The sequence below is a fragment of the Chenopodium album genome, chromosome 1 (assembly GCF_948465745.1).
Source record: "Chenopodium album chromosome 1, dcCheAlbu1.1, whole genome shotgun sequence".
In the NCBI taxonomy this organism is placed as follows: domain Eukaryota; kingdom Viridiplantae; phylum Streptophyta; class Magnoliopsida; order Caryophyllales; family Amaranthaceae; genus Chenopodium; species Chenopodium album.
In genome coordinates, this window is record NC_137834.1 from 26,585,918 (window position 1) to 26,610,271 (window position 24,354).

The following is a 24,354-nucleotide window of genomic DNA, read 5'->3' on the forward strand; positions in this document are numbered from 1 at the left end:
GGATAAATCTTAGTAATATATACTCTGTATATTTTATTTATATAAAATTATCAGTATCCATACCTATATACGAAGTAATTGTGTTGTATACTATATTTAATCAGCTGTTGGTTATATATATGACTATTATATAATATATATTTTTTGGCACAATGCTTAACTTAGGAAAATATATGTTCTGGTAGGTCAAATATAAGGTTATTATTGTGTCTATAGATTGAATGAGTACAACGGGTAAATAAAACATGTGTATATTAGATTGATTGTAGCTACTGATGCGAATGGTATGATAAGAAAATTTTAGTTTTTTCGTTCTCAACGGGAGATATAAATAAATTAGTCCACTTCTTATATAGCTATGTGGAGTATTATTCAATTATTTTTCAATTAATAAAATAACATTATAAAAAATTAAAAGAAATTCAAATAACATAAAATACTATTCAAATAACGTTCCTTTAACTTTTTTTTATTTTTTATTTTTTATTATTGACCATTAGTAACCAAGGGTCTGTTCATATTTACTGAACTGAGCTGAACTGAACTGAACTGAACTGAACTGATTGGTGCTGAACTGAACTGAACTGAACTGATTGCAGCTGAACTGAACTGAACTAAGCTGAAATGAATATTTTATGAGAGAGTGAAATTAAGAGCTGAACTGTACTGAACTGATTGGAGCTGAACTGAACTGAACTGAATTGATTGGTGCTGAACTGAACTGAACTGAACTGATTGCAGCTGAACTGAACTGAACTAAACTGAACTAAGCTGAAATGAATATTTTATGAGAGAGTGAAATTAAGAGCTGAACTGTACTGAACTGATTGGAGCTGAACTGAACTGAACTGAACTGAACTGAATTGAAAATAAGTAAATATGAACAGGCCCCAAGTCATTTAATAGTAAATGAATTACCTTTGTTTTTATTTTTATTTTTCCTACGGGTTTAATAATTTGATTTATAAATCGTGCATCGCACGGGCACTATGCTAGTTAAGTTAAAAATAGAATATATTTAATATGGGTATATTTTTTTGAAACGCCCAAAATAATATATGAGACTAATATTATTATTTAATAAAAATTAAAGATTTATAAATTTTTTTATAAAATAAGTGATAACTCAAAGTATCACTCGGGCCTAACGCTAGTTGTAATTGAAAACCTGTTCCAGGGTAAAAATCTGCCACTCTAAAGCTATATTGACACTACTAAATAAAAATGCTAAATAATAAACAAAAATACTATTGAAAAAGTAGGAAAAATATCATTCACCTTACTTGAATCCGATCAAACAACCCTAGATTATGCCAGATTAAACGAAGATAATATTTGATTAAATTAACAATAAAGATATTGTAAACTTAAACAAAAAGACTTGCGTGGACCTGGTCCACAATAATATTATTGTGGACCCGATATTTATACACATACAAATGACGTTATATTGAACATAATGACCTTTTTTTTTTTATTTTTAACATAGTAACCTTTATTAAAACTTGTATAACATTTAATATTATTGTGAACTTGAATACAACGTTATAACCCTAATTTTAACATAGTGACCATTATTTTTCATATTGACTAGTATATAATATATTTCATTAAAAAATTTAACCTCTTATAGCCTATATATTACCAAAATAACTTTTATTTCAACATAGTGACCTTATTTTTATTATAGTGACTTTTTTTTATTAATAAAACAATAATAGTTTCTCTAATATTAGTGGTCCCCACAATAAATTAGTGTGAACCAGGTTCATTTAAGAATTTGTATTACTTAAATTGATTTTATAAGATTACTTAAAATAAAATATATAGAACATATTTCCTAATTTTCAGTTGTGTTGAACAAGATAAATATCCTTCCAAAAAAAATATATATATAAATAAATAAGTAATACGGAGTACTACTTTATTTCTAGTCTATTATTTAAGTCCCCATAACTCAGTTAATCTCTAGTTTAAGCTTTAATGCCGCAAAAATCCTTGTTAATATGGCTGAGATTAAGCGATCCAAAAAATTTGAGGAAATTGATCGATTAAGCTTACTCCCAGACGCCATCCTTATACATATTCTCTCTCTCCTTCCAATCAAATCCGCCGTAACCACCTCCGTCTTATCGCACCAATGGCGTTACCACTGGACTCACATAACCAACATCGTCTTCTCCTCAACTTGTCTTCCTCATCCTACTCATGATAACTCTGCGTCTGATTATCGCATCCTTCCGCAGCTCACCTCAACAAAGATTCACCGTTTTTATCTCTTTCTGTGGATTGAGGGGAAGGAATTTTCCAATATAGAATCTTGGATGCATGATATATGCTGCCGAAATCCAGAACAGATTGTATTGGAATCGACTCGTTTTAATGAAAATGATATTACTCTACCGTCTTGTATTCTTCAATGTCAATCTCTGGTGGAGATTAAAATAATTGGAGATGTCAGTATTAAGCCACTGGATAAAGGGTTTGTTATGAATCTTCCGAAGTTGAGGAAACTTCAATTATCTGGCTTCAATTGTCATCAGTTGGCTGAAATTCTCAGGTGTTGTCCACTGTTGGAAGATTTAAGTCTGTCGACAAATAAATTTAGAATGATTGAGCAGATTGTAGATTTATCGACCCATAATCTCAAGAAATTGGTTATTGAATGGGATGAACCAACCCTTCTGCAACCGAAATTCGTGATCAATCTGTCAAAGCTGGAAGAAATTACATTACAGGCTCCTGGTCTAATGTTGGTTCGATTTGTTGGGAGTATAGGTGCATTAAAAAAAGCAGATATTCGTTGAGGATATGGTCCTTTGAAAGAAGAAGATTTCCGTAATGGTGGTACAACACTCGCGTACTTGATTTCTCGTGTAAAATCCCTTAGCTTAGATACTAGTACTTTTAATGTTCTTGCTAATAGATTACAGTATGACCCTCTTCCTAGCTTTGCTAAGTTGTCCAAACTAAGAATCGTCGTGTATGATAATATTGATGGTATTAAACTTGGTGGTATTGAGTTTATTAGGTGGAATGATGTGGTGCTACTTCTAAGATGTTGTCCTTGTTTAGAGGTGTTCCACTTATCACTACCTCAACATTCGAGTCACTTTATAAAATCGAATTTGCCTGAACATTGGCCTACTTGTGGGACTCGGTTAAAGTACGTAGAGATCAAATACCTTAGTGATACTGATGAAGATGTAAAGATGATCAAGTATATTTTGAGTTGTGGAAAAGTGTTAGAATTGCTATCAGTCGATGTGTACCTAGACCGGCAATGCTATTCAAAAGGAGAAGCCATATGGCGAGAGCATGAGTTATGTGAGAAATTGTTCCGCCTTGAGAATCCCTCAACTTGTGAGATCAAGTTCATAGGTCAATTTGTTAACGGTTCAAATAAGAGCTTCATTCCTCGTCGTAGAAGTATTCGTTTGGCTAAGCACAAAGTAGTTTAGTAAGTAGTAGTTTGTTAGCTTAATAATTAAAAGCCTAATATGATCTTTTAGTTCATGTGTTTTAGTTGATATTCGTATTATTCCTTGTATTTTAATTTTGATATAGTAAATTAGTTTGTTTGAGTCTCCCCTGTTTTCGGAAGTGAGGGATTTCTTGGTTTCATTCTTGATGATGCTACCGGTATGGTGCTGCACAAAGCAATCTTTGGCATAATAATGTGAGTTCATTCTGAAGTGATAGTTTTATGAAAATAAGTAATTAAGTGAATGATTTGAATCTAGAGATCAAACCCTTAAAATAGAATGATAACAACAACAAAAATATTTACATAAACATCATTGATAGATGTTATAAACATACCTATCAAGAAAACAAACTAAAATTGGGTAGATATATTATATATATACTTTTAAGATTGAAGACTAAACAAATCTGTTTATTCAATAAAAATGAATTGCTTGAGTATCGCTAATGATTCATATATATGCTTTTCTGTAGTTAACTTTTGATATAACATACAAAGATTAATATAGGTATACTATCATACTCTATCCGTTGCCTTTTGATAGTCACTTTTGGTAGAAAATCACGGGAATTAATAAACATAAATAAGAAGTAGCAAAAGTACATTGAAAAAGTAAATTTACATTGGTAAGCAAAAAAGTAGAGAGAGAAAGTAATTAAAGTATATGGGAAAATAAATTTTACATGAAAAAATTAAATTTGCACAAATATTTTTGCAAATGGGAGAGAATTTTGGTAAAAAAAAAAGAGCCAGACCCAGTTGATAACCGATATCAACAAAAATTTGTTAATATCACAAATTTTTCTCTCTCCTCCCCTCACATGACCAATTTTTCTTTCTCTCTCCTCCATTCCCATGGCCACTACTTCCTTCTCTCTCTTCCATTCCCATGCCCAAGGTCGATGACATTAGCGGATCTAAAGCGGCCGGCCAAAAAACGACACCCTAGTAGCAATTTATGAAAATTGGGGCCATACAAACCCTTTAGGGAAAGGGATTTGCTCGTACTAGTGGTGTTACGGCGGTCGAATGTTGGTGTAGCGGCCTGTGGTGGTCGGTTGGGGACGATTCGCGAAGGTAGAGGCTAGTGAGGCTAAAGGTGGTGTTGTGGGTGGTAGCTAGTGGAGTAGTGGTGTTGCGGCGGTCGAATGTTGGTGCGATGGTCGTGTGGTGGTCGGCTGGGGTCGATTAGTGGTCGGATGGGGTCGATTCGTGAAGGTAAAGGTGGTGATGTGGGTGGTAGTAGAGGTTGCACGGTGGTGATAGAGGGGAGAGAAAGGGGTGTGGTTGCTAAAATTACAAAATTACCCTTAGTGTGGTAGCTAAATTATAAAATTAACCTTGATATTAACAAGTTTTGTTGATATCTGATATCAACTTGTATTTCCTAAAAAAAAAAAGAATATTTATGGTACTGGAAAAAAGCAAATATGACTAACATTTTGGGTCACTAAAAATGGCATAAGTGACTATCAAAAGGGGACGGAGGGAGTATAATAATTGTGATGAGATTTATTGCTAAAGCTTAAAAGAAAGAGAGATGGAGGAGGTGGAAAAGAATGAAGGTTTTGTTAAATATGGAAGAGAAAATATAGAGAGATGAGGGAAGATTGTTACGTTGTATTTCATATTCCATCTAGTACGGGATATATATAATGTACATTACCTAGGGATCCATCAATGGATAAGACCAAATACCCAACTCTAGAATATTCTAGATTGTACATGGGATAATAGTCATCCATATTTAGATATTATCATAACACTCCCCCTTGGATGACTATATATTGAATAAAACAATAACTAACATTTACTATAAAACCCATACAAAATAATACACTATAATGCGCATAAGATGCTGCCTCGTTAAAAACCTTACCAGGAAAACCCAGTGGAAAAAAAACCATGGTTAAGGCAAAAAGAGTGCAGCGCGAATTAACTCCCTCTCATGACTACATCACTTGAGATCTTTAAGACGACGCAATTCAATGCCGTAAGCTAACTTTTTGAATATTGCTGTCAGAAGAGCCTTAGTAAATAAGTCTGCTAAATTCTCACTTGAACGAATCTGCAATACATTTATATCTCCATTCTGCTGAAGATCATGAGTGAAGAAAAATTTGGGTAAGATATGCTTTGTTCTGTCGCCTTTGATGTATCCTTCCTTTAGTTGAGCAATACAAGCTGCGTTATCCTCATATAAAGTTGTTGGTGCCTCTTTCCCAGATGATAAACCACAAACTTCTTTTATATGTTGAACTACCGACCTTAATCATACACATTTACGACTAGCCTCTTGAATTGCTAAAATCTCAGAATGATCCGGAAGAAGTAGCTGCAATGGTTTGTTTCATGGAATGCCAAGAAATGGCAGTACCACTGACAGGCTAAAGTCGTATCACCTAATCAAAAGTAATTCCTAAATCCTTTAACTAATGTAGATAGGGAAGTAGGGTCGAATCCACAGAGAAACGAGTCTTTCTATTCCTAATTAATTAATATAATCTAGATTATAAAGTAACCAATATATTGTAATCAAAGGAACCTAAACTACGAAGATAAAGAATAAGGAGAAAACAATGAATAAAAGGCCTAGGGTATAGGTTCACCAATAAATAATATTCCAGGGTAAAGCATAATAATCAATCATCAATGCATACATTAATTAGATCATAAAGGGCTTTCGCTACGTATTACAATCACACAATTAATCTACCGGCATTAAATCTCATCTCTCGAATCTCGACTTAACCATTTATAAATTAACCTGCCTATTGAAACTAAACCTAAATATTAATTCTCATCTGTCGAATCTCGAATCAATATTGTCAAACTCATGCATAAAAGATCTGCGCACGCAAATCTAGTCACAGAGCATTAAATCAATCAATAGAAAATTAATCTAGCATTGATAATTAACAACAATAAATTACCCCTTCATATTATTTATGGATCCCCACAAACACTAGAAATAGAACTACTCACACATAATTAAAACTAAACTAATCAAAGCAATTAAATAAAGAATAATTAAAAGCAATAAGAAATATAATTAAATAAAGAGAAAAAGCTAAACAAGTTAAGAACAAAATCTAGAAGCTAAAACTACAACTAAAACTACCTAATCTACCTCCTCCAAACTTACGTACTACCTCCTTATAAATAAGAAAAGTCAAAGCCTCCTAATCCCAATCAAACTATAAGTATTATCCAAACAATCATAAGCTGACAAAACCTATCTTAAAAGCTTATACAAGAAGATAATCTTTGCTCCTATTATCTCATCATTCTGCCAACATTTGTAGAATTGTAGACCGACTTAAACAATCAAGCCAAACCCATAAGAAACTTGACCTCTTAAACATCACGCCCCTACACTGAAGTGCTTCGTCCGATTGGGCTCTTTGTCTTTGGGTCTTTAATCTTGTCTTTTATGCAATTGATCTTTAGCTTGTAAATTAATCCTTCACCAAACTGAGTGCTTAATCACCAAATTAAATTTTCCTAACTCGGCCTTGGGCTTAAAATATCCGGTCATAAAATACGATCAAACTCCAATATCTTTGTAGTGGCTCGATAAGCTCAGGAATTATTATAAATCTGCAAAATTTCCTACAAAATAATACCAACTCTACAAAAATACTAAAAAACGTATATTAGTAATAAAAATAGCTATGTGGAGCTCAAAGAAGCACAAATATAACCATGGGACAAGGAATAAATATATAAATATATATATATATATATATATATATATATATATATATATATATATATATATATATATATATATATATATATATATATATATATATATATATATATATATAATAGACTCATCAACCACCGTATGTGAACACATATCCAGTTTGTGACCGACCATAATGAGGATCAGATAAGTAACCACCAATCAAATTTTCCTTGGACAACTTTGGGAAAAATAAACCCATATCCTTCGTACCTTGAAGGTAACGAAGTAAATGTTTAATCTCATTCCAATGCCTTCGAGTGTGACATGAACTAAACCTTGCTAATAAATTAACTGAAAATGATATGTCGGGTCGTGTATGACTTGCAAGGTACATTAGTGCTCCAATTGCACTAAGATACGGTACTTCAGGACCAAGAATTCCTTCATCATTTTCCCGAGGTCCGAATGGATCTTTCTCTTCTTCAAGTGATCTTACAACCATAGGGTTGCTCAATGGATGTGCTGTATCCAAAGAAAATCTTTTAAGAACCTTTTCTATGTATGTTGATTGATGCACAAGGATTCTATTCTCTAGGTGCTCTATTTGTAACCCCAAGCAGAATTTTTTCTTTCCTATATCTTTCATTTCGAACTCTAGCTTTTTTTAAATAATCTACAGTCACTGAAATCTCATCAGGAGTTCCAATGATATTCAAATCATCAACATACACTGCAATTATAACAAATCCCGATCCAAATTTCTTTATAAAAATACATGGGCTGATAGGATCATTCTTATAACCTTCTTTCAACAAATACTCACTTAGACGGTTATACCACATACGCCCAGATTGTTTCAATCCATAAAGAGATTTGTTCAATTTAATACAGAATTGTTCTCGAGAACTAGATTTTACTGCTTCTGGCAGTTTAAATCCTTATGGGAGCTTCATGTAAATGTCATTATCCAGTGGGCCATATAAATAAGCTGTGACTACATCCATCAAACGTAAGTCAAGTCCTTCTCTTATTGCCAGACTAATCAAATATCTAAAAGTAGTTGCATCCACCACAGGAGAATATGTCTCCTTATAATCAATACCAGGTCTTTATGAGAATCCTTGTGCAACCAAGCGTGCCTTATATCTTACAACTTCACCCTTTTCATCTCTCTTTTTCACAAAGACCCATTTATGTCCCACTGGTTTTACACCTTCAGGTGTACGGACTACAGGTCCGAATACTTCTTCTTTTCCAAGAGATTTTAATTCTGCTTCAATTGCTTCTTTCCATTTTGGCCAATCATTTCTTTGTCTACATTCTTCAATGGATTTTGGTTCATGATCCTCATTATTATCCATAACATCTAATGCTACATTGCATGCAAAAACATCATCGACATCAATTTGATTTCGGTTCCATGTAATTCCAGACGTGATATAATTTGTTGAAATTTCTTCATTATCAGGTACTTGAATTTCTTCTTGTATCATGTCTAAAGTCTCTTCTGGATATCCTTCGGAAATTGTTTCTTCAATTTGACCATCATCAATCAATGCTCCTTTTCTTTTCCGAGGATTCTTATCTTTGGAACCTATTGGTCTTCCACGTTTCTGACGTGGTTTAGACTCATTAGCAAATTTATTTTGTCCTTCCGGGACATCCATTTTAAATGGAGCATTTACAGCTGGAATATGTGACTTGGTCACTCTTTTTGGGTCAGCAAACGAGTCTGGCAATTGATTTGCTAAACTTTGTAAATGAATTATCTTTTGAACTTCCAGGTCACATAGTTTAGTTCGAGGATCAAGATAGGATAATGATAATTCATTCCATTTAATTTCCTTTTCCAGCTCTCTCTTTTCTCCCCTAATGTTGGGAAAAGTGACTCGTTAAAATGACAATCTGCAAAACGAGCCGTAAATAAATCCCCTGTTGTAGGCTCAAGATATTTAATTATTGACGGGGATTCAAACCCAACATATATCCCCAACCTCCTTTGAGGACCCATCTTAGTGCGTTGTGGTGGAGCTATTGGAACATAAACCACACATCCAAAAATTCTTAGATGGGAAATATTTGGTTCCTAACTATAAACCAATTGTAATGGGGAGAACTTGTGATAACTTGTTGGCCTAATGCGAATTAGTGCTGCTGCATGTAATATAGCATGTCCCCAAGCAGAAATTGGGAGATTGGATTTCATAAGAAATGGTCTAGCAATTAACTGAATACGTTTTATTAATGACTCTGCCAGACCGTTTTGTGTATGAACATGTGCTACAAGATGTTCAAAATTTATCCCAATGGACATGCAATAATCATTAAAAGCTTGAGATGTAAATTCACCAGCATTGTCAAGCCGAATAGTCTTAATGGGTGTATCTGGAAAATGTGCCCGTAACTTAATCAATTTGGCAAGTAATCTCGCAAACGCCAGGTTACAAGTTGATAACAAAGACACATGTGACCATCTAGTTGATGCATCAATTAAAACCATAACATATCTAAATGGTCCACATGGGGGATGTATGGGCCCACAAATATCTCCTTGTATACGTTCCAGAAAACTAATTGATTCAAAATTAATTTTAGCTGGTGATGAACGAATAATCAACTTGCCTTCTGAGCAAGCAGCACATGAGAAATTATTATGAAGAATCTGCTAGCTCTTCAAAGAATGTCCACATGAATTTGTAATTATTTTTCGCATCATTATTGAACCGGGATGGCCTAACCGGTCATGCCAAACAACAAAATCATCAGTAAACTTCTGGTTTACTATAGCACGAGCTTTAATAGCATTAATTTTTGTGTAGTACAAACCAATAGAGAATGTAGGTAGTTTCTCCAAAACATGTTTTGAGCCTTGAGTTATATTTGTGATTTGAAGGAATTCGTTATTTTTTTCATTGATTGTCTCAATATGATAACCATTGTTGCGAATATCCTTAAAACTTAATAAATTTCTTTGAGACAATGGGGAGTATAAAGCATCAATTATTTTAATTTCAGTTCCCCAAGGCAACTTTATAGTTGCTCTTCCGGAGCCCTCAATGATATTTGTACTACCCGATATGGTACTCACATTAGTTCTTTTCATCATCAAATGAGAGAAATATTTTTTATTTTTAAGTATTGTATGAGTAGTTGCACTGTCAGCAAGACATAATTCTTCACCATTCATAGCAAATTGAACTTGAGTTATATCCATGTTCTTCATGAAATAAAATACATGTCAAAATATTAAGCATAAAAATAAAGATGATAAAACACATAAATCAATAAAAACACTCAAATAGTTCTTAAATTTATAAAGCAAAAGTCCTTATTACAACGAAAGAAATAAACTTAAGTAAATCACTAGAATAAGCAAACATAAGTCTAATACTTAAAATTGACACAAAACAATATAATATTAATTATTCCCTTCTGGGGTAGTGAAGAAATCAACAACTTCTAAATAAGTTATATTGCCAAAATCAAAATTATTCCCTTACAGGGAAGTAAGGAAATTAGCAACATCGAAATGATTTGCATTGCCAAAATCAAAATCACCTTTACCATCTTCAAGAACAAGGTTTGCCTCAACTTTCTTTCCTTTCTTCAAGGATTCTTGGTAAATTTCAATAAGATGCTTTGGAGTTCTACAAACCCGAGACCAATGACCTTTTCCTCCACAACAGTAACATATATTGGTATCACTTTTCTCTTTTTCATCCCTACGTTCCCACTTCTGGTGGGAATGTGAGTTTGTGAAATGACCTCCACGACCTCTACCATATCCACGTCCACGACCCCGGCCGCGCCATTGGCCACGACCACGACCTCTATCTCGACCACTACTGCTGGAATGGTATCTATTTTTAGTTTCTTTCCCGTTATGGGTTGTCACATTCGCTTCAGGGAATGGAGTAGAGCCAGTAGGACGTGATTCATGATTTTTCATTAACAACTCATTATTTTGCTCAGCCACAAGAAGACAAGATATTAATTCAGAATATTTTTTAAAACCTTTTTCTCTATATTGTGTCTGCAGGACAATATTATTAGCATGGAAAGTGGAGTATGTCTTTTCAAGCATTTCTGCATCAGTAATATTTTCTCCACATAATTTCAATTGAGAAGTTATTTTAAACATAATATAGCTGAGTTATATTCACTAACAGATTTAAAATCTTGCAATCTCAAATTCAACCATTCATAACGAGCTCTAGGGAGTATCACTGTTTTTTGGTGGTCATACCTTTCCTTTAGATTACTCCAAAGGATTTGTGGGTCTTTCACAGTTAAATATTCATTTTTGAGCCTTTCATGGAGGTGATGGCGAAGAAAAATCATGGCTTTAGCCTTATCTTGAGGTGTTTCCTTATTAGCCTCTTTTATTGTTTCACCAAGCCCTTTAGCATCTAGGTGTATTTCAGCATCTAACACCCATGATAAATAATTATTCTCGGTAATATCAAGGGCCACAAATTCGATCTTGGCAAGGTTCGACATTTTTCACTATACAAAATAGTATTAAAAGATAAGTATATATAAATAGTATCCAAAATATGTACTAAACGTTATAATCATGCATAAATAAACATGATAATAATCATGCATAAATAAGAACGAAATAGAATATGAGAACGTTAGCATGGAGGAAAATAAGAATGGAACCTTAAATTATATATCATGCTCTATATTCGTTATATATGTTGATATTCCAATAAATAAGCATGCAAAAGTAGATAAATGTTAAATTATAATTGTTATGGGCTACGATCATACTTACATGATAATAATAATATGGGATTCTAGATAAATGTTTGGCAATCCTACTCAGTTGAGTAGCAATGGCCTGGCGCTGATAACGTGTTGAATATGGAAGAGAAAATATAGAGAGATGAGGGAAGATTGTTACGTTGTATTTCATATTCCATCTAGTACGGGATATATATAATGTACATTACCTAGGGATCCATCAATGGATAAGACCAAATACCCAACTCTAGAATATTCTAGATTGTACATGGGATAATAGTCATCCATATTTAGATATTATCATAACAGGGTTTTTTTTTTTTTTTTTTTTTTTTTTTTTTTTTAAACCACATTAATAAAAAAAAAAAAACTAGATTAAACTCGTGCGATGCACAATTTTAACATTATTTAGGAAATTTGATTCTAATAATCCAATATTTCACCAGTCTTATTCTATTAATCCAACCTTTTGATTATACATGATCTACCATTGGAGGGGGAGGGTGCAGGAAGAAGAGGGAGTGATTGGAAACTGGATGAATAGGGTTGGCATGGGCGAGGGTGGTCGCCTGGTCGGGGAAGGGGTTGGTAGGGGATGTCTTTAATTTTTTATTATTTTTTTAATTCATTATTATTTTTGTTAAAAATTGTAAAAGAAAAAAATAATAAAATAAATTACCTGAAGAAAAGGTTATCGGTCACCTTTGCCTAATGAACTAGAATGGGGTGTTAAGGTGGGAGTAATCATGTATAATCAAAAGGTGGGATTAATAGAAAAAGACGGGTGAAAGGTTGGATTATAAGAATCAAATTTTCCATTATTTTATCATTTTAACTATATTTTTTAACTTATTTGTGTGTAATATGTACGTAGTACAAATAATTTAAACAAAATTTAATAAATTGAGAAATTAATAAAGAGTGGAAACCCCAATTCATATAATATATATAAAATATACAGAGCAAGAAAAAAAGATAATGTTTATAAGAAAATGGAATAGTCCGACTTTCCTTTATTTTCTCCAATAAAAATTGTATAATTAGTCAATTTAAATATAAAAATCTGTTAGGAAAATGTATAATTAATTTACAATTTTCAAATACTTATTTATGTTAATAAAATAATGATGTCATTATTATTTTGGAGGAAATTTTTTTTATAAGAGGTTCACATGTGGAAAGTAATAACATCAGTTATATTTATTTATAAATTTGTTGAGTATATATGTAGAACCAAGTTATAATGAGAACCAAGTTATAATGAGAACTAAAAACTAATCAAGGCTCTTAGATCGTGTTAATCGGACGGTCAACATGCTTCCCATGTCATTAATGGCATTTTCGTAATATTTCAACTTTATAAAGTGATTTCCAGTTTCATTTCTAACAAGTAAATAAAAAGTTAGTAAAATTAAATAAAATCAGTCATCAAGTAAATGAAATTGCCTTAAAAGTTAAAAAACTGGAAAAAAAATTTAAAAATTTGCAAAATTACAAAAATGTCATTAATGAATGCAGGAGATATGTGAGCCGTCGGATGTAGGGTGATTAAAAGGTGAGATTTGTTCCTAATTCCTATTATTCACCTTATTTATCACACGATCTCAATTCTAATAGATTTTTTACGGTCAAGAAATGGAATGAATAAATTTTTTCAAACTTCATATTATAATTTTTTTTTTAGACGGACATATAATAGATATAATGTGCACTAAGGGTCTTTTCACTTCAGCTTAATTTCAGTTCAGTTCGTAATTTTCTTTTCTCATAAAATATTCATTTCATCTCTATTCAGTTCAATTCAGCTCTAATCAATTCAATTCAGTAAATATGAACAGTATATATTAATTTTAATTTTTTTAAATGGTGAAAATGATGCACTTCAGTCACTTATATTTCACGAGTTATGGAATCTATACTTAGTAGTTAAAAACATAAAGCAAAATTGTGAAATATCCTCCCCTTTACCTTTCTCTATAATCACTCTATTTTAGAAAATTCTCAACGGTGATCCCCAATTTCTACTACGCACCAATGGTGACCTCCCCGTTTTTTATTATGCAAAATGACCTTAGATAAAAATTTGATCTCACAGACGGCGCCAAATGTTTCGGGGTTTTTTATGATCTCCTCGAATACTGGTCGCGCTCTTCAGGCAATGAGACAGGGACACCTGCAAAATAAACGAATATTTCTTTACCGGAATATTCGCCTCCGACGATCAAGTTAGAGATCGGGAAACGGAAAGTTTAGAGAGAGAAAGTAGAGAGAAGTTGAAGCTCTTTAATGCTCTTTTTTAAGGTTATGTCAGCATCCATTCCTCCCATCATAAATGATTGGGGTATTTATAGGGGTGGGAGTGTGTGCCCCTTTAGGGTTTGTACCCTAAAATTCCGTGACATGATTGGCTGCGCAATCAGAGAATGCCACGTGTCGTATGGGGGCGCCGCTTTGCGGCTTTTAATGACTTTCCTTGGGATTTGGGCCCTGGTGTAATAAGGGCCCTTTCTCTTGTTGATTTCAGGTGCTCTTTAGGCATCTGACACGCGTCATCTTCTCGTAGGGACACGTGTCGCCCTTTGACTGGGCCACGTGTCACTACGGGATTGGACCATGTTTTTGGAGTTATTTTTACCCTAAACAACTACGTTGTCACTTTTCATTGAAGGAATAATCTGATTACCTTCATGAACACCTTTAGTCAAACTAGCACTTTCAAGCATGTTATTATCATATGTTTCTTGATCAAAGATTTCAAGAGAAGGCAACTCCGTGGCTTAAAACTAAAGAAAGCGGACTTAGAAAGAAAAGAAAGAAACAGGACAGGACTAAGAAAAACACTCCAAGGCTGAATCATGTAAAAAAGAAATAAAATTTGAGAAGAATAGCTAACTTAACTCAAAGAAGAGCTCCCACGGCCATCTTGCCTAGGCAAGATGGGAGTTCCTTGATGACCCCTGAGAGAGAGAGAGAGATAGCTAGAGAAAGAGAGCATATTTCAGAACAACCAAGTCACTTTTGAATATTCTACCTCCATTATGCATAAATACATAATGCTCTTGAAGTTTGTATATACGTATAGAAATCAATCGCTACTTACCTTACCAAATTGATCTAACTAAAGAAGTTAAAAAGATAGAAATAAGAAATAACTAGAGTATATCTTTTCCAAAACCATTTTGATTGACTTACGGTAAATATAGCGTATTTCCAAACAAAAAATCCAAGTTTACCTTACCCGCCAAATTAAAGTCTCGAGCACCCTATAGTCCTATACTCAATTTTTTTTAAGAAAATGGAATAGATAGGGGTGATTTACTGATTTAATTGACTACTCCGTAATAATCGCTTGACGCTTTTTTTTTTTTTTTTTTTTTAAAGAATAGACATGACACTTAAAATCACTCAACAACAAGGTTTCAAAAAAAAAAAAAAAAACTCAACAACAAAGTCAACAATCCCGTCAAAAATTTTTTTTTAAAAAAACAAAAAAAAATCACCCAACAACAGTTTAACTTTATAAAAAAAATCATAAAAAAAAAATCAGCCAAACAGGACCCAATGTAAGTAAAACACTCATAAAAAAAATGTAAGTAAAATACCTAAAGCCTTATAACTTGAAAACTTTATTTCAAGTCTTTTGAAGTCCCCCTCTCTTTTTTTTTTTTTTTTTTTTTTTATAATATTTTTAGAAAAAAGTCCTAAAGGACATTAAATTCCATTAAATAAAGGCATACGACATCTACAATTGACAATTAACGATAATGAAAACGAATTTATCAAAATCAAACAAGAATTAATCGGGAAAGGGCTAAGAATCCAAATACATAAATATAACAATTCAGCACATTCTCGATTCGTTGTCTCATACAACTTTTTGAGTGGATCCGTCGTCGCTTCGCAATTTTGTGAGAAAGTTAATTCTTGTGCTGATTCCGTAACCCGAATTCGAGCCATAATCATTTGTAGCCCCGCACAACCGGAGACCAAATTAAACCCAAAAAAAACCTTGTCTTTCGAAGGAGTTTGAAAAACCTTGTCTTTCGAAAGAGATCGAAAAAACCTTGTCTTTCGAAGGAGATAGACCATTTCTTTCAAGGGAGACATTATTATTGTAACCTTAGAAACAAATAGCTTAAAGGAAAATAAAGATTGGGGCTTTCCACCAGTGAAATCCGATGAAAGCTCCTTCAAAATTAATAATGGAGGCTAGAGTTTAGGAGAGAGAAGAGAGAGAGGAGGCTAGGGTTTTTTAGCTTGTTGACGTTTTTAGTCGAAGTCCCCATCTCCTGTTTAAGCTTTAGTACTACAAAAACCCTTGTTAACATGGCTGCGAAAAAACGATTCAAAGCAATTGAAGAGATTGATCGATTAAGTTTTCTCCCAGACGCCATTCTTATACAAATTCTGTCTCTCCTACCAATCAAATCCGCCGCATCAACCTCCGTCTTATCGCACCAATGGCGTTACCTCTGGACTCACATCACAAACATAGTCTTCACCCGAACTTGTCTCCCGTTTCGAACTCATGATTTCTCTGCGGCTGTCAACCACATCCTTCCGCTGCTCACCTCGACGAAAATTCACCATTTTTATTTCGTTCTCCTGAGAAATGGAAAGAGTTTTCCGATATTGAATTTTGTATTCGTGGTATATGCCCCCGAAATCCAGAAGAATTTGTAATGGAAGCGCAGGGATATTTAGTATCAATGGAAAGAATTCTTGTACCTGCTTGTATTCTTCAATGTCAATCTCTTGTTGAGCTTACACTGATCGGAGATATTAGTATCAAATGTCTCGATGAAGGATTTGATGTGACTCTTCCAAAATTGAAGAAACTACAATTATTGGCCGGTTATAATTTGTTGGCTAAAATTTTAAGGGGTTGTCCACTGTTGGAAGATTTAAATGTGCGAATTGAAGCTAACATTGCGCAAATTTTGGATTTATCGGCTCATAATCTCAAAAGATTGGTTGTTATGGAAAAGTATAATCCAAACAAACTACAAGTAGAGCTTGTAATCAATGTGTCAAAGCTGGAAGAATTTACATTACATGTTGTTAGGATGCCGTTACTTCGTGTTATGGGGGATACAGGTGCGCTAATAAAAGCAGATATTTGTTTACGACATCCTTGGAAGCAAGATGATGTAGTAGGACTCGTGAAGCTGATATCTAGTATAAAATCCCTTAGCCTAAAAGGCAGGACTTTGAATGCTGTTATTCGTAGTTTACGATACGAATGCGCTGCTAGCTTTGATAAACTGTCCGAAGTATTAATAGTGTGGTGTCTTTTCTAAGATGGTGTCCCTATTTAAAGGTCCTGCAATTAGTGATATAATGGCTAACTAAGGCTGCTGGTTTATTAAAGAATGTCGAACATATATTAAATTGCCCGAAGAAGATAGAATTGCTATCGGTAGTGTATTGTGCATATGGTACCGAAGAAAATGTCATGTCGAAAGAATATGATTTGTGTGAGAAACTGTTTGGTCTTCGGAATTCTTCAGGTATTGAGATCACTTATTCTGGTAAACATGTCAAAGTTTCAAATAAGAACTTCATTCCTCGGTCGTCGGAGCATTCGCTTGGCTAAGCACAATATAATTTAGTACTCCGTACTAGTTATTGACGATCTTGGTAATTGTTATGGGTAAAAATATGCAAGACTAAGTCAACGACAGTCAACGAAGGTCAATGACGAAGACTCCCCTCGACTAAGCCATAAGTTTGACGAAGCCTAAAGCATCGACAGAAGACCAAGTCAAGTAACGACCTCCTATTTCCTAGGGAAGGGATAAGCTCAGACTTAGTCCAACTTCATCCACTCCATTCCGTTGGAATGCGAAACAGAAGAGAATTAATCTCCGCAACTAACGTCCTAAAATCATGGGCACGACATTATCTCCTTGCAACGGCTAGGATGTGACCTAGCAAATCATCTATATAAAGGTCATAGTAGCAACGAGTATAGCCATCATCTCACAACGTTCATCCTACATTAAACCTTGTAAACCGATATTACTTTTTACATAGTGAAAGTTTGGTAGATCCTCATTCAACCCGCGGTTTTTACCTTCATTGGATTTTCCGCGTCACCAATCCCTTGTGTCGTTTACTTTCTTTTTACTATTCGCCTTACATTTAATTTTTCTTAGTTGATCCGTAGCCTAGATTTTGATATTCAATCCCACTTAGCAAAAATTAGCATAAACAATTTGGCGCCCACCGTGGGGCTACAACTAGGTAAAATCTAAAAATTTCTCGCCAAACCTTCAACATGTCAGCCGACGAAATGACCCCTGAACAGCTAAAAGCTGCCTATGATAAAGTTCAAGCCGATCTCGAAGCAGCTAGGGAATCCAATGAGCGTCTCAGCAAGGAAAAAGAAGCGTCAGATTCCGATGCAGCCGCTCTCCGCCAGCAATTGGAATCCGCCCAAAACAATCGTCGTCGCCAGCCTAGGCAGCTAGGTCTGATTCCTAGAATGTCGTTGCTGGATGTCATTGAGTCCCCCCATGATACTGATACTGAATCCAGTGACGGAGAAATGAACGTGGACCCCCCTGTTAGGAATGCTGGGCAAGGAACCATTCGGACTTCAGGCGACGATCAAGGTAGCCCGCAGCCCGATTAGACGGAAATCCTACTCCAGAGGCTGGTTGCCTTAGAAAAGCAGAACTCCAAGGTCCTGTCAATGATGAAAAAGATGCCCGGCATGCCGATCCCCGTCCAGCGAGAAGCTCCAGATGGATTCGCAGCTACCCCTTTCTGCGACGATTTGGCCCTGGCCCGAATTCCCAGAAGATTGTCGCTCCCAACGTTTACATCGCTATATGACGGAACGACCTGTCCAGAGCAGCATGTCGAGTACTACAAGCAGCGAATGTGGCAAGCTTCGATCCTGTTCGAGTGTTGGGAAGCATGCATGTGTAAGTTGTTTGGTGCGACGCTGACAGGCCCCGCCCTCAAGTGGCTCGGCAAACTTGAACCAGGTAGTATAACTAGTTTTGCTATGTTAGTTAACAAATTCTATTCCCATTTTGAAAGTAGCAGGCAGTTCGACAAGCAGACGAGCGATCTGTATCGGATCGTCCAAGGTCCTAAGGAGACCATCAGAGCTTATTGGTCTCAGTTCAACAAAGAGAAAGTCTCAATCAAGAATGTCGACAATAGGACTGCCATTGAAGCCTTCCTCCGCGGACTGCATACGGACTCGGATCTGTATAAAGATATGGTCTAATACCCATGCTCAACGTTCGAAGAAGTCCGGACCAGAGCCGTGGCTCAAATGCGCTTCGACGAAGATATCGCCAATCGCAGTTCCTATCCAAGTTCCAGAAGTTTGTCCGATCGTAAGGCCGCTAGCAACCCAAGAGGATCGTGGCGGCATCAACCTTATGAGGCAACAGGTAGATCAATTCTGTTAATGATGTGCAGGTAAAAGATATCCTCGACGCCCCCCAATACCCCGAGATATCGGAGTATGGCTTCGACGTGAATATCGTAGCGGTAGTAAAAGAATTGGAGCCCTTGGGAAGCAAAGTGCGCTGGCCGTAAAAAAGTAACAAGCCAGAATCAGAGAAAGATATGAGCAAATTGTGCGAGTTCCATAGCGATCATGGTCATAAGACGGAAGAATGCTATGCCTTACGAAGAGAAATCGCCTTCCAGCTGAAGAGAGGCAACCTCAAGCATCTATTAGGGAAAAAGAAAAGCAATGACGCAGGTCGCCGTGAGCCCGAAAAGACGGCAACAGCTGGACCTCCCAAGCCCCCTGTACCAAAGGTAATAGTTAATGTTATCACTGGTGGTTCTGATATTTGTGGACTAACCTACTATGCAGCAAAAAGGATCGCAAAGTCGACGATAAAAAATGCAGATGTCCCGGACGAGATCAGAGACCCCCTGGAAAAGAAGCTAGAAGCGATGTCGATTACTTTCGATGATGACGACGTCAATAACATCAACAGAGAGCATGAAGACTCTTTGGTAATTTCTTTGGTCGTCGGGAATTGTCTGCTTCGAAGGGTGTTGGTCGACGGAGGAAGCTCCGCAAATGTCCTGTTCAGAAGGGCCATGGAAGATATGGGATTAAAAGATAGCGACATCAACAGAAGGTCAACGACTCTGGTCGGTTTCAGTGGAGAAAGCATGTCAACTCTCGGAGACATAACCCTTCCAACCTATGCAGGAGGCCTAAACCCTCAAACCAAATTCAACATCGTCGACTGCCCATCAGCCTATAATGCCATATTAGGACGACCCTGGATCCACCGATTGAAATCCATTCCTTCCACCTACCACCAATCAATCAAATTTCCTACCCCGTGGGGAGTCAAAGAAATTAAAGGGGAACCCCGCGAAGCCAAACACTGCTACAAAACAACCCTTAAACCAACCATGAGAACCGCATAGCAATTACAGCATGGCCCGACACCAGACAACCCCAACGACCTCGAAATCGACGAAATATCTTTAGACCCCGAAAAACCTGATCAAACCATTCGTGTCGGAGCCAACCTAACACCTGAACTCAAAGACAGCATATTAGCCTTTCTTCGAGAGAACAAAGACTGTTTCGCCTGGTCGCATAAGGATATGACTGGTATAGACCCGAGCATCATCTCGCATAAGCTGAACGTCGACCCAAATCATAAGCCCGTCAAGCAGAAGCGTCGGAAGTTTGCTCCGGAAAGGAATAAAATCATCAACGACGAAGTACAGCAGCTGATCGACATAGGAAAAATAAGAGAAGTCAAGTATCCAGATTGGCTCGCAAATGTTGTCGTCGTCAACAAAAAGAATGGCAAGTGGAGAGTGTGCATCGATTTCACCGATCTCAATAAAGCATGCCCTAAGGATCTGTTCCCGCTCCCGCACATCGACGCCATGGTAGATGCAACGGCAGGTCACGAGCTCTTAACATTCATGGACGCCTACTCCGGATATAATCAGATCCTAATGCATCCCGACGATCAGGAGAAGACGGCCTTCATGACCGACAAAGGTATATATTGTTATAAAGTTATGCCATTTGGACTAAAAAATGCAGGTTCGACGTACCAAAGACTCGTTAACAAGATGTTCAAGGACCAGCTAGGAGAGACGATGGAGGTATACATCGACGATATGCTGGTGAAATCTAAGAAGTCGAAGGACCACGTCGATCACCTCAGACAAACCTTTGAGGTATTGCGAAAATATGGTATGAAACTTAACCCCACTAAATGTTCATTTAGAGTATCCGCTAGAAAATTTTGGGCTATGTAGTAACACAAAGGGGAATTGAGGCTAGCCCTGACCAAGTCAGAGTCCTAATAAATATTCAATCTCCCCAAAATGTTAAAGAAACCCAAAAATTGACAGGACGAGTGGCAGCATTAAATCGCTTCATCTCCCGATCGTCAAACAAATGTCATTTATTTTACAAAGTTTTAAGAAAAAATAAAGGTTTTGAATGGACTGACGATCATGAGAAATCTCTACAAGATTTGAAAAAATACTTAATGACGCCACCCTTCCTGTCGAAACCCAAAACTAATGAGCCTTTGCAGCTTTATATTGTCGTCAGTGCTGTAGCCGTCAGCGCAGTCCTGACAAGAGAAGACGACGAAGCTGGGCAACTTCCGGTTTACTATGTAAGTAAAACTTTGCTCCCAGCCGAGGTAAGATACACTTCCTTAGAAAAGTTAGCCCTCGCTTTAATTACTGCTATTAAAAAGCTAAGGCATTATTTTGAAACCCACCACGTAGTGGTGATGACTAATTATCCGCTTAAGTCTGTCTTAAGAAAACCAGACCTGACAGGGCGTTTGGGTAAGTGGAGCATCTCGTTGAGCACGATGGACATCGAATACCAACCCAGAAAAGCAATTAAATCCCAAGCTCTCGCAGATTTTGTGGCTGACTTCAGCCCCGACTTACAGGTTATAGCCAACAAAGAGCTCGAAGAAATAAATAACGTCCAGAGCAAAAGTAAATGGATCCTGTTCGTCGACGGCTCATCCAACCAACGAGGAGTGGGCCTGGGAATGGTGCTAAAGTCGCCACAAGGGGACATGATAGTAAGGTCTGTATCTTGTGATTTTAAAGCAACTAACAACGAAGCAGAATATGAAGCTTTGATTGCAGGAATGACCGTTGCTAAAGACTTAGGCGCAACAACCTTGGATGTGTACAGTGACTCCCTCCTCGTCGTCAGCCAAATAACAGGTGACTTCGCAGCAAAAGACTCCAAAATGTCAGCGTACCTCGACATAGCCAAAGAAAAATCCAAAAATTTTGATCCTTTTACCATCTCTCAAATCCCAAGAGACCAAAACGCCCAAGCCGACGCATTAGCAAACCTAGCCTCCGCCCTCAAAAAGACCACCTTCACAAATATCCCCTTAGTCCATTTACAAAAACCGTCCGTATCCTTTAAGGAAATCCTACCAGTCGACGACGTTAACAACGACGACAACTGGACCAAACCTATCATAGACTACTTGACCAGAGATATTCTACCCAGTGACAAAGCAGAATCACGAAAACTAAAATACAAAGCCTCCCGATACCACATCATTGACGGAGTCCTATTCCACAAATCAGCGTCGGGGTTATCCCAAAGATGCATCCAAAAGCATGAACAACAGTCCGTCCTTAGCCACTTGCATGATGGAATATGCAGCAGTCATGTCGGAGGGAGAAGACTAGCCAAAATTGCAAAACGACAAGGATATTTTTGGCCAACGCTTCATGAAGACGCAATACAATATGTGACCAAATGCGACAGCTGTCAGCGATTTGCCAACACCGTCCATAAGCCGTCGGAGCCTCTCCACCAGAAATTATCTCCATGGCCCTTCATGAGGTGGGGAATGGACATCGTCGGGAAGCTACCCGCGGCGCCGGGAAAAAGAGTATATATGCTAGCACTAACTGACTATTTTTCTAAATGGATTGAAGCAGTTGCTTTGAAACAGGTGACGGACAAGGAAGTCATTACATGCATTCATATGGACTAACATTATACGCAGGTTCGGAATTCCATCGGTGATCGTCTGTGACAATGAGTCACAGTTTATTAGTGACAAAACTCGTTCATTTTTGCAGAAATTTCGCAAGATACCCACAAGCCAATGGACAAGCTGAGTCTAGCAACAAAGTCTTCATGGAAGCCATTAAGAAAAGGCTAAAAGAAGCAAAAGGCAAATGGGCTGACGAGCTCCCATCAGTCCTATGGGCTAACCGGACGACGCCGAGAGAAGTGACGGGGCAGACGCCCTTCTCCCTTGTCTATGGGTGCGAAGCCGTTCTTCCAGTCGAGGCTGATTTCCCAACGTCGAGGTTCGGTCTCATGACAGAGGAGAGAAATCAAGAGGAAATGGAAGATAATTTAGATGCAGTTGAAGAACTAAGAGAAATAGCGTTAATCAGAATGGCAGCGCAACAACAAATCGTCGCTAGAAGCTTCAACAAAAACGTCAGAGCCAAAACGTTTCAATTAGGAGACTGGGTACTAAGGAAAGCATTCCAGAATACAAAGAATCCGGCCGACGGAAAGCTCGCCCCCCCATGGGAAGGACCATATGAAATTACCCAAGTCATCGGCAACGGTGCATATCGATTAACCGACCAGCAAGGTAACCCCGTTCCACGAAGTTGGAACGCAACCCATCTCAGAAAATACTACTTTTAAACAGACAGTTAAAAGCGTTCGTCGACAAAACAGTAATGTTCTAAATAAAACACTCTGCTTACCTCATTCATTCAAAGTTTTTATTTATGACTAAGTGTACTAACTTAAGCATCGGAGGGCCGTTGGCCGTGCCAACGGCCAACGGTGCTTTAACCACGTTTGTTTTGCAGTACAAACAACCGACGAGACATTCCACTAAGGAAACAAACGACGACGGACGTTAGCTACACTAGCATCCTTCAAAAAGCGAGCAAAGCCACCGTACAATCGACAATCGAAAGCACGACGAAGCCCAGGGCAACACTTGACCTTAGCGTCTGACGCAAAACACCCGATACCTGAGCCACGAACTAGTCTTCAGGGTTCAGCGTCGACGCAGGGACGCAAGGGGCATTGGCAAACAATGCGACGATAGGCCTAAAATCACAAAGTCTTCAGCGAGGCATATTGTGTAGCTACACATCTGTATTTAAAAGCGTCAATTTTTATTTAGACATGTTGTCTTAAAAAAGTTAATAAAAAGTTTTTCGAAGTCTTTTGGAATTTAATAATCTTACTCGTCGACTTATCATTTTTAGCAAACAAATTTTCTCGCTTATTTGACTTATCATTTTTAGCAAACAGACTTTAATTGATTTTTACCTTACGTCCACAGATAAAAACTTGAGCAAAAGCAAAGGAATACTTAGCATACAAAACGAAAGCAAATTGTCAAAAGAACCACTTGCCCTCAAGTGGAACAAA

General features: G+C 36.7%; 5 protein-coding genes across 5 annotated transcripts; all 5 read left to right on the forward strand.

Annotated features, from left to right (window-relative positions):
- Positions 1–2,006: 2,006 nt before the first annotated feature.
- On the forward strand, positions 2,007–3,461 carry LOC145630248 (FBD-associated F-box protein At4g10400-like). Its single transcript, XM_081682506.1, has 2 exons — positions 2,007–2,752; positions 2,927–3,461. Exons 1-2 carry the CDS (start codon positions 2,007–2,009, stop codon positions 3,459–3,461), a joined length of 1,281 nt encoding a protein of 426 aa, XP_081538632.1.
- Positions 3,462–18,627: 15,166 nt separating this feature from the next.
- LOC145630259 (uncharacterized) lies at positions 18,628–19,170 on the forward strand. The gene has a single exon (XM_081682516.1). It carries the CDS (start codon positions 18,628–18,630, stop codon positions 19,168–19,170), a length of 543 nt encoding a protein of 180 aa, XP_081538642.1.
- A 347-nt stretch (positions 19,171–19,517) lies between these two features.
- LOC145630269 (uncharacterized) lies at positions 19,518–20,345 on the forward strand. The gene has a single exon (XM_081682526.1). The coding sequence runs from the start codon at positions 19,518–19,520 to the stop codon at positions 20,343–20,345; it is 828 nt and encodes a 275-aa protein (XP_081538652.1).
- A 1,091-nt stretch (positions 20,346–21,436) lies between these two features.
- On the forward strand, positions 21,437–22,936 carry LOC145630290 (uncharacterized). The gene has a single exon (XM_081682540.1). The coding sequence runs from the start codon at positions 21,437–21,439 to the stop codon at positions 22,934–22,936; it is 1,500 nt and encodes a 499-aa protein (XP_081538666.1).
- A 44-nt stretch (positions 22,937–22,980) lies between these two features.
- LOC145630299 (uncharacterized) lies at positions 22,981–23,610 on the forward strand. The gene has a single exon (XM_081682552.1). It carries the CDS (start codon positions 22,981–22,983, stop codon positions 23,608–23,610), a length of 630 nt encoding a protein of 209 aa, XP_081538678.1.
- Positions 23,611–24,354: the final 744 nt, after the last annotated feature.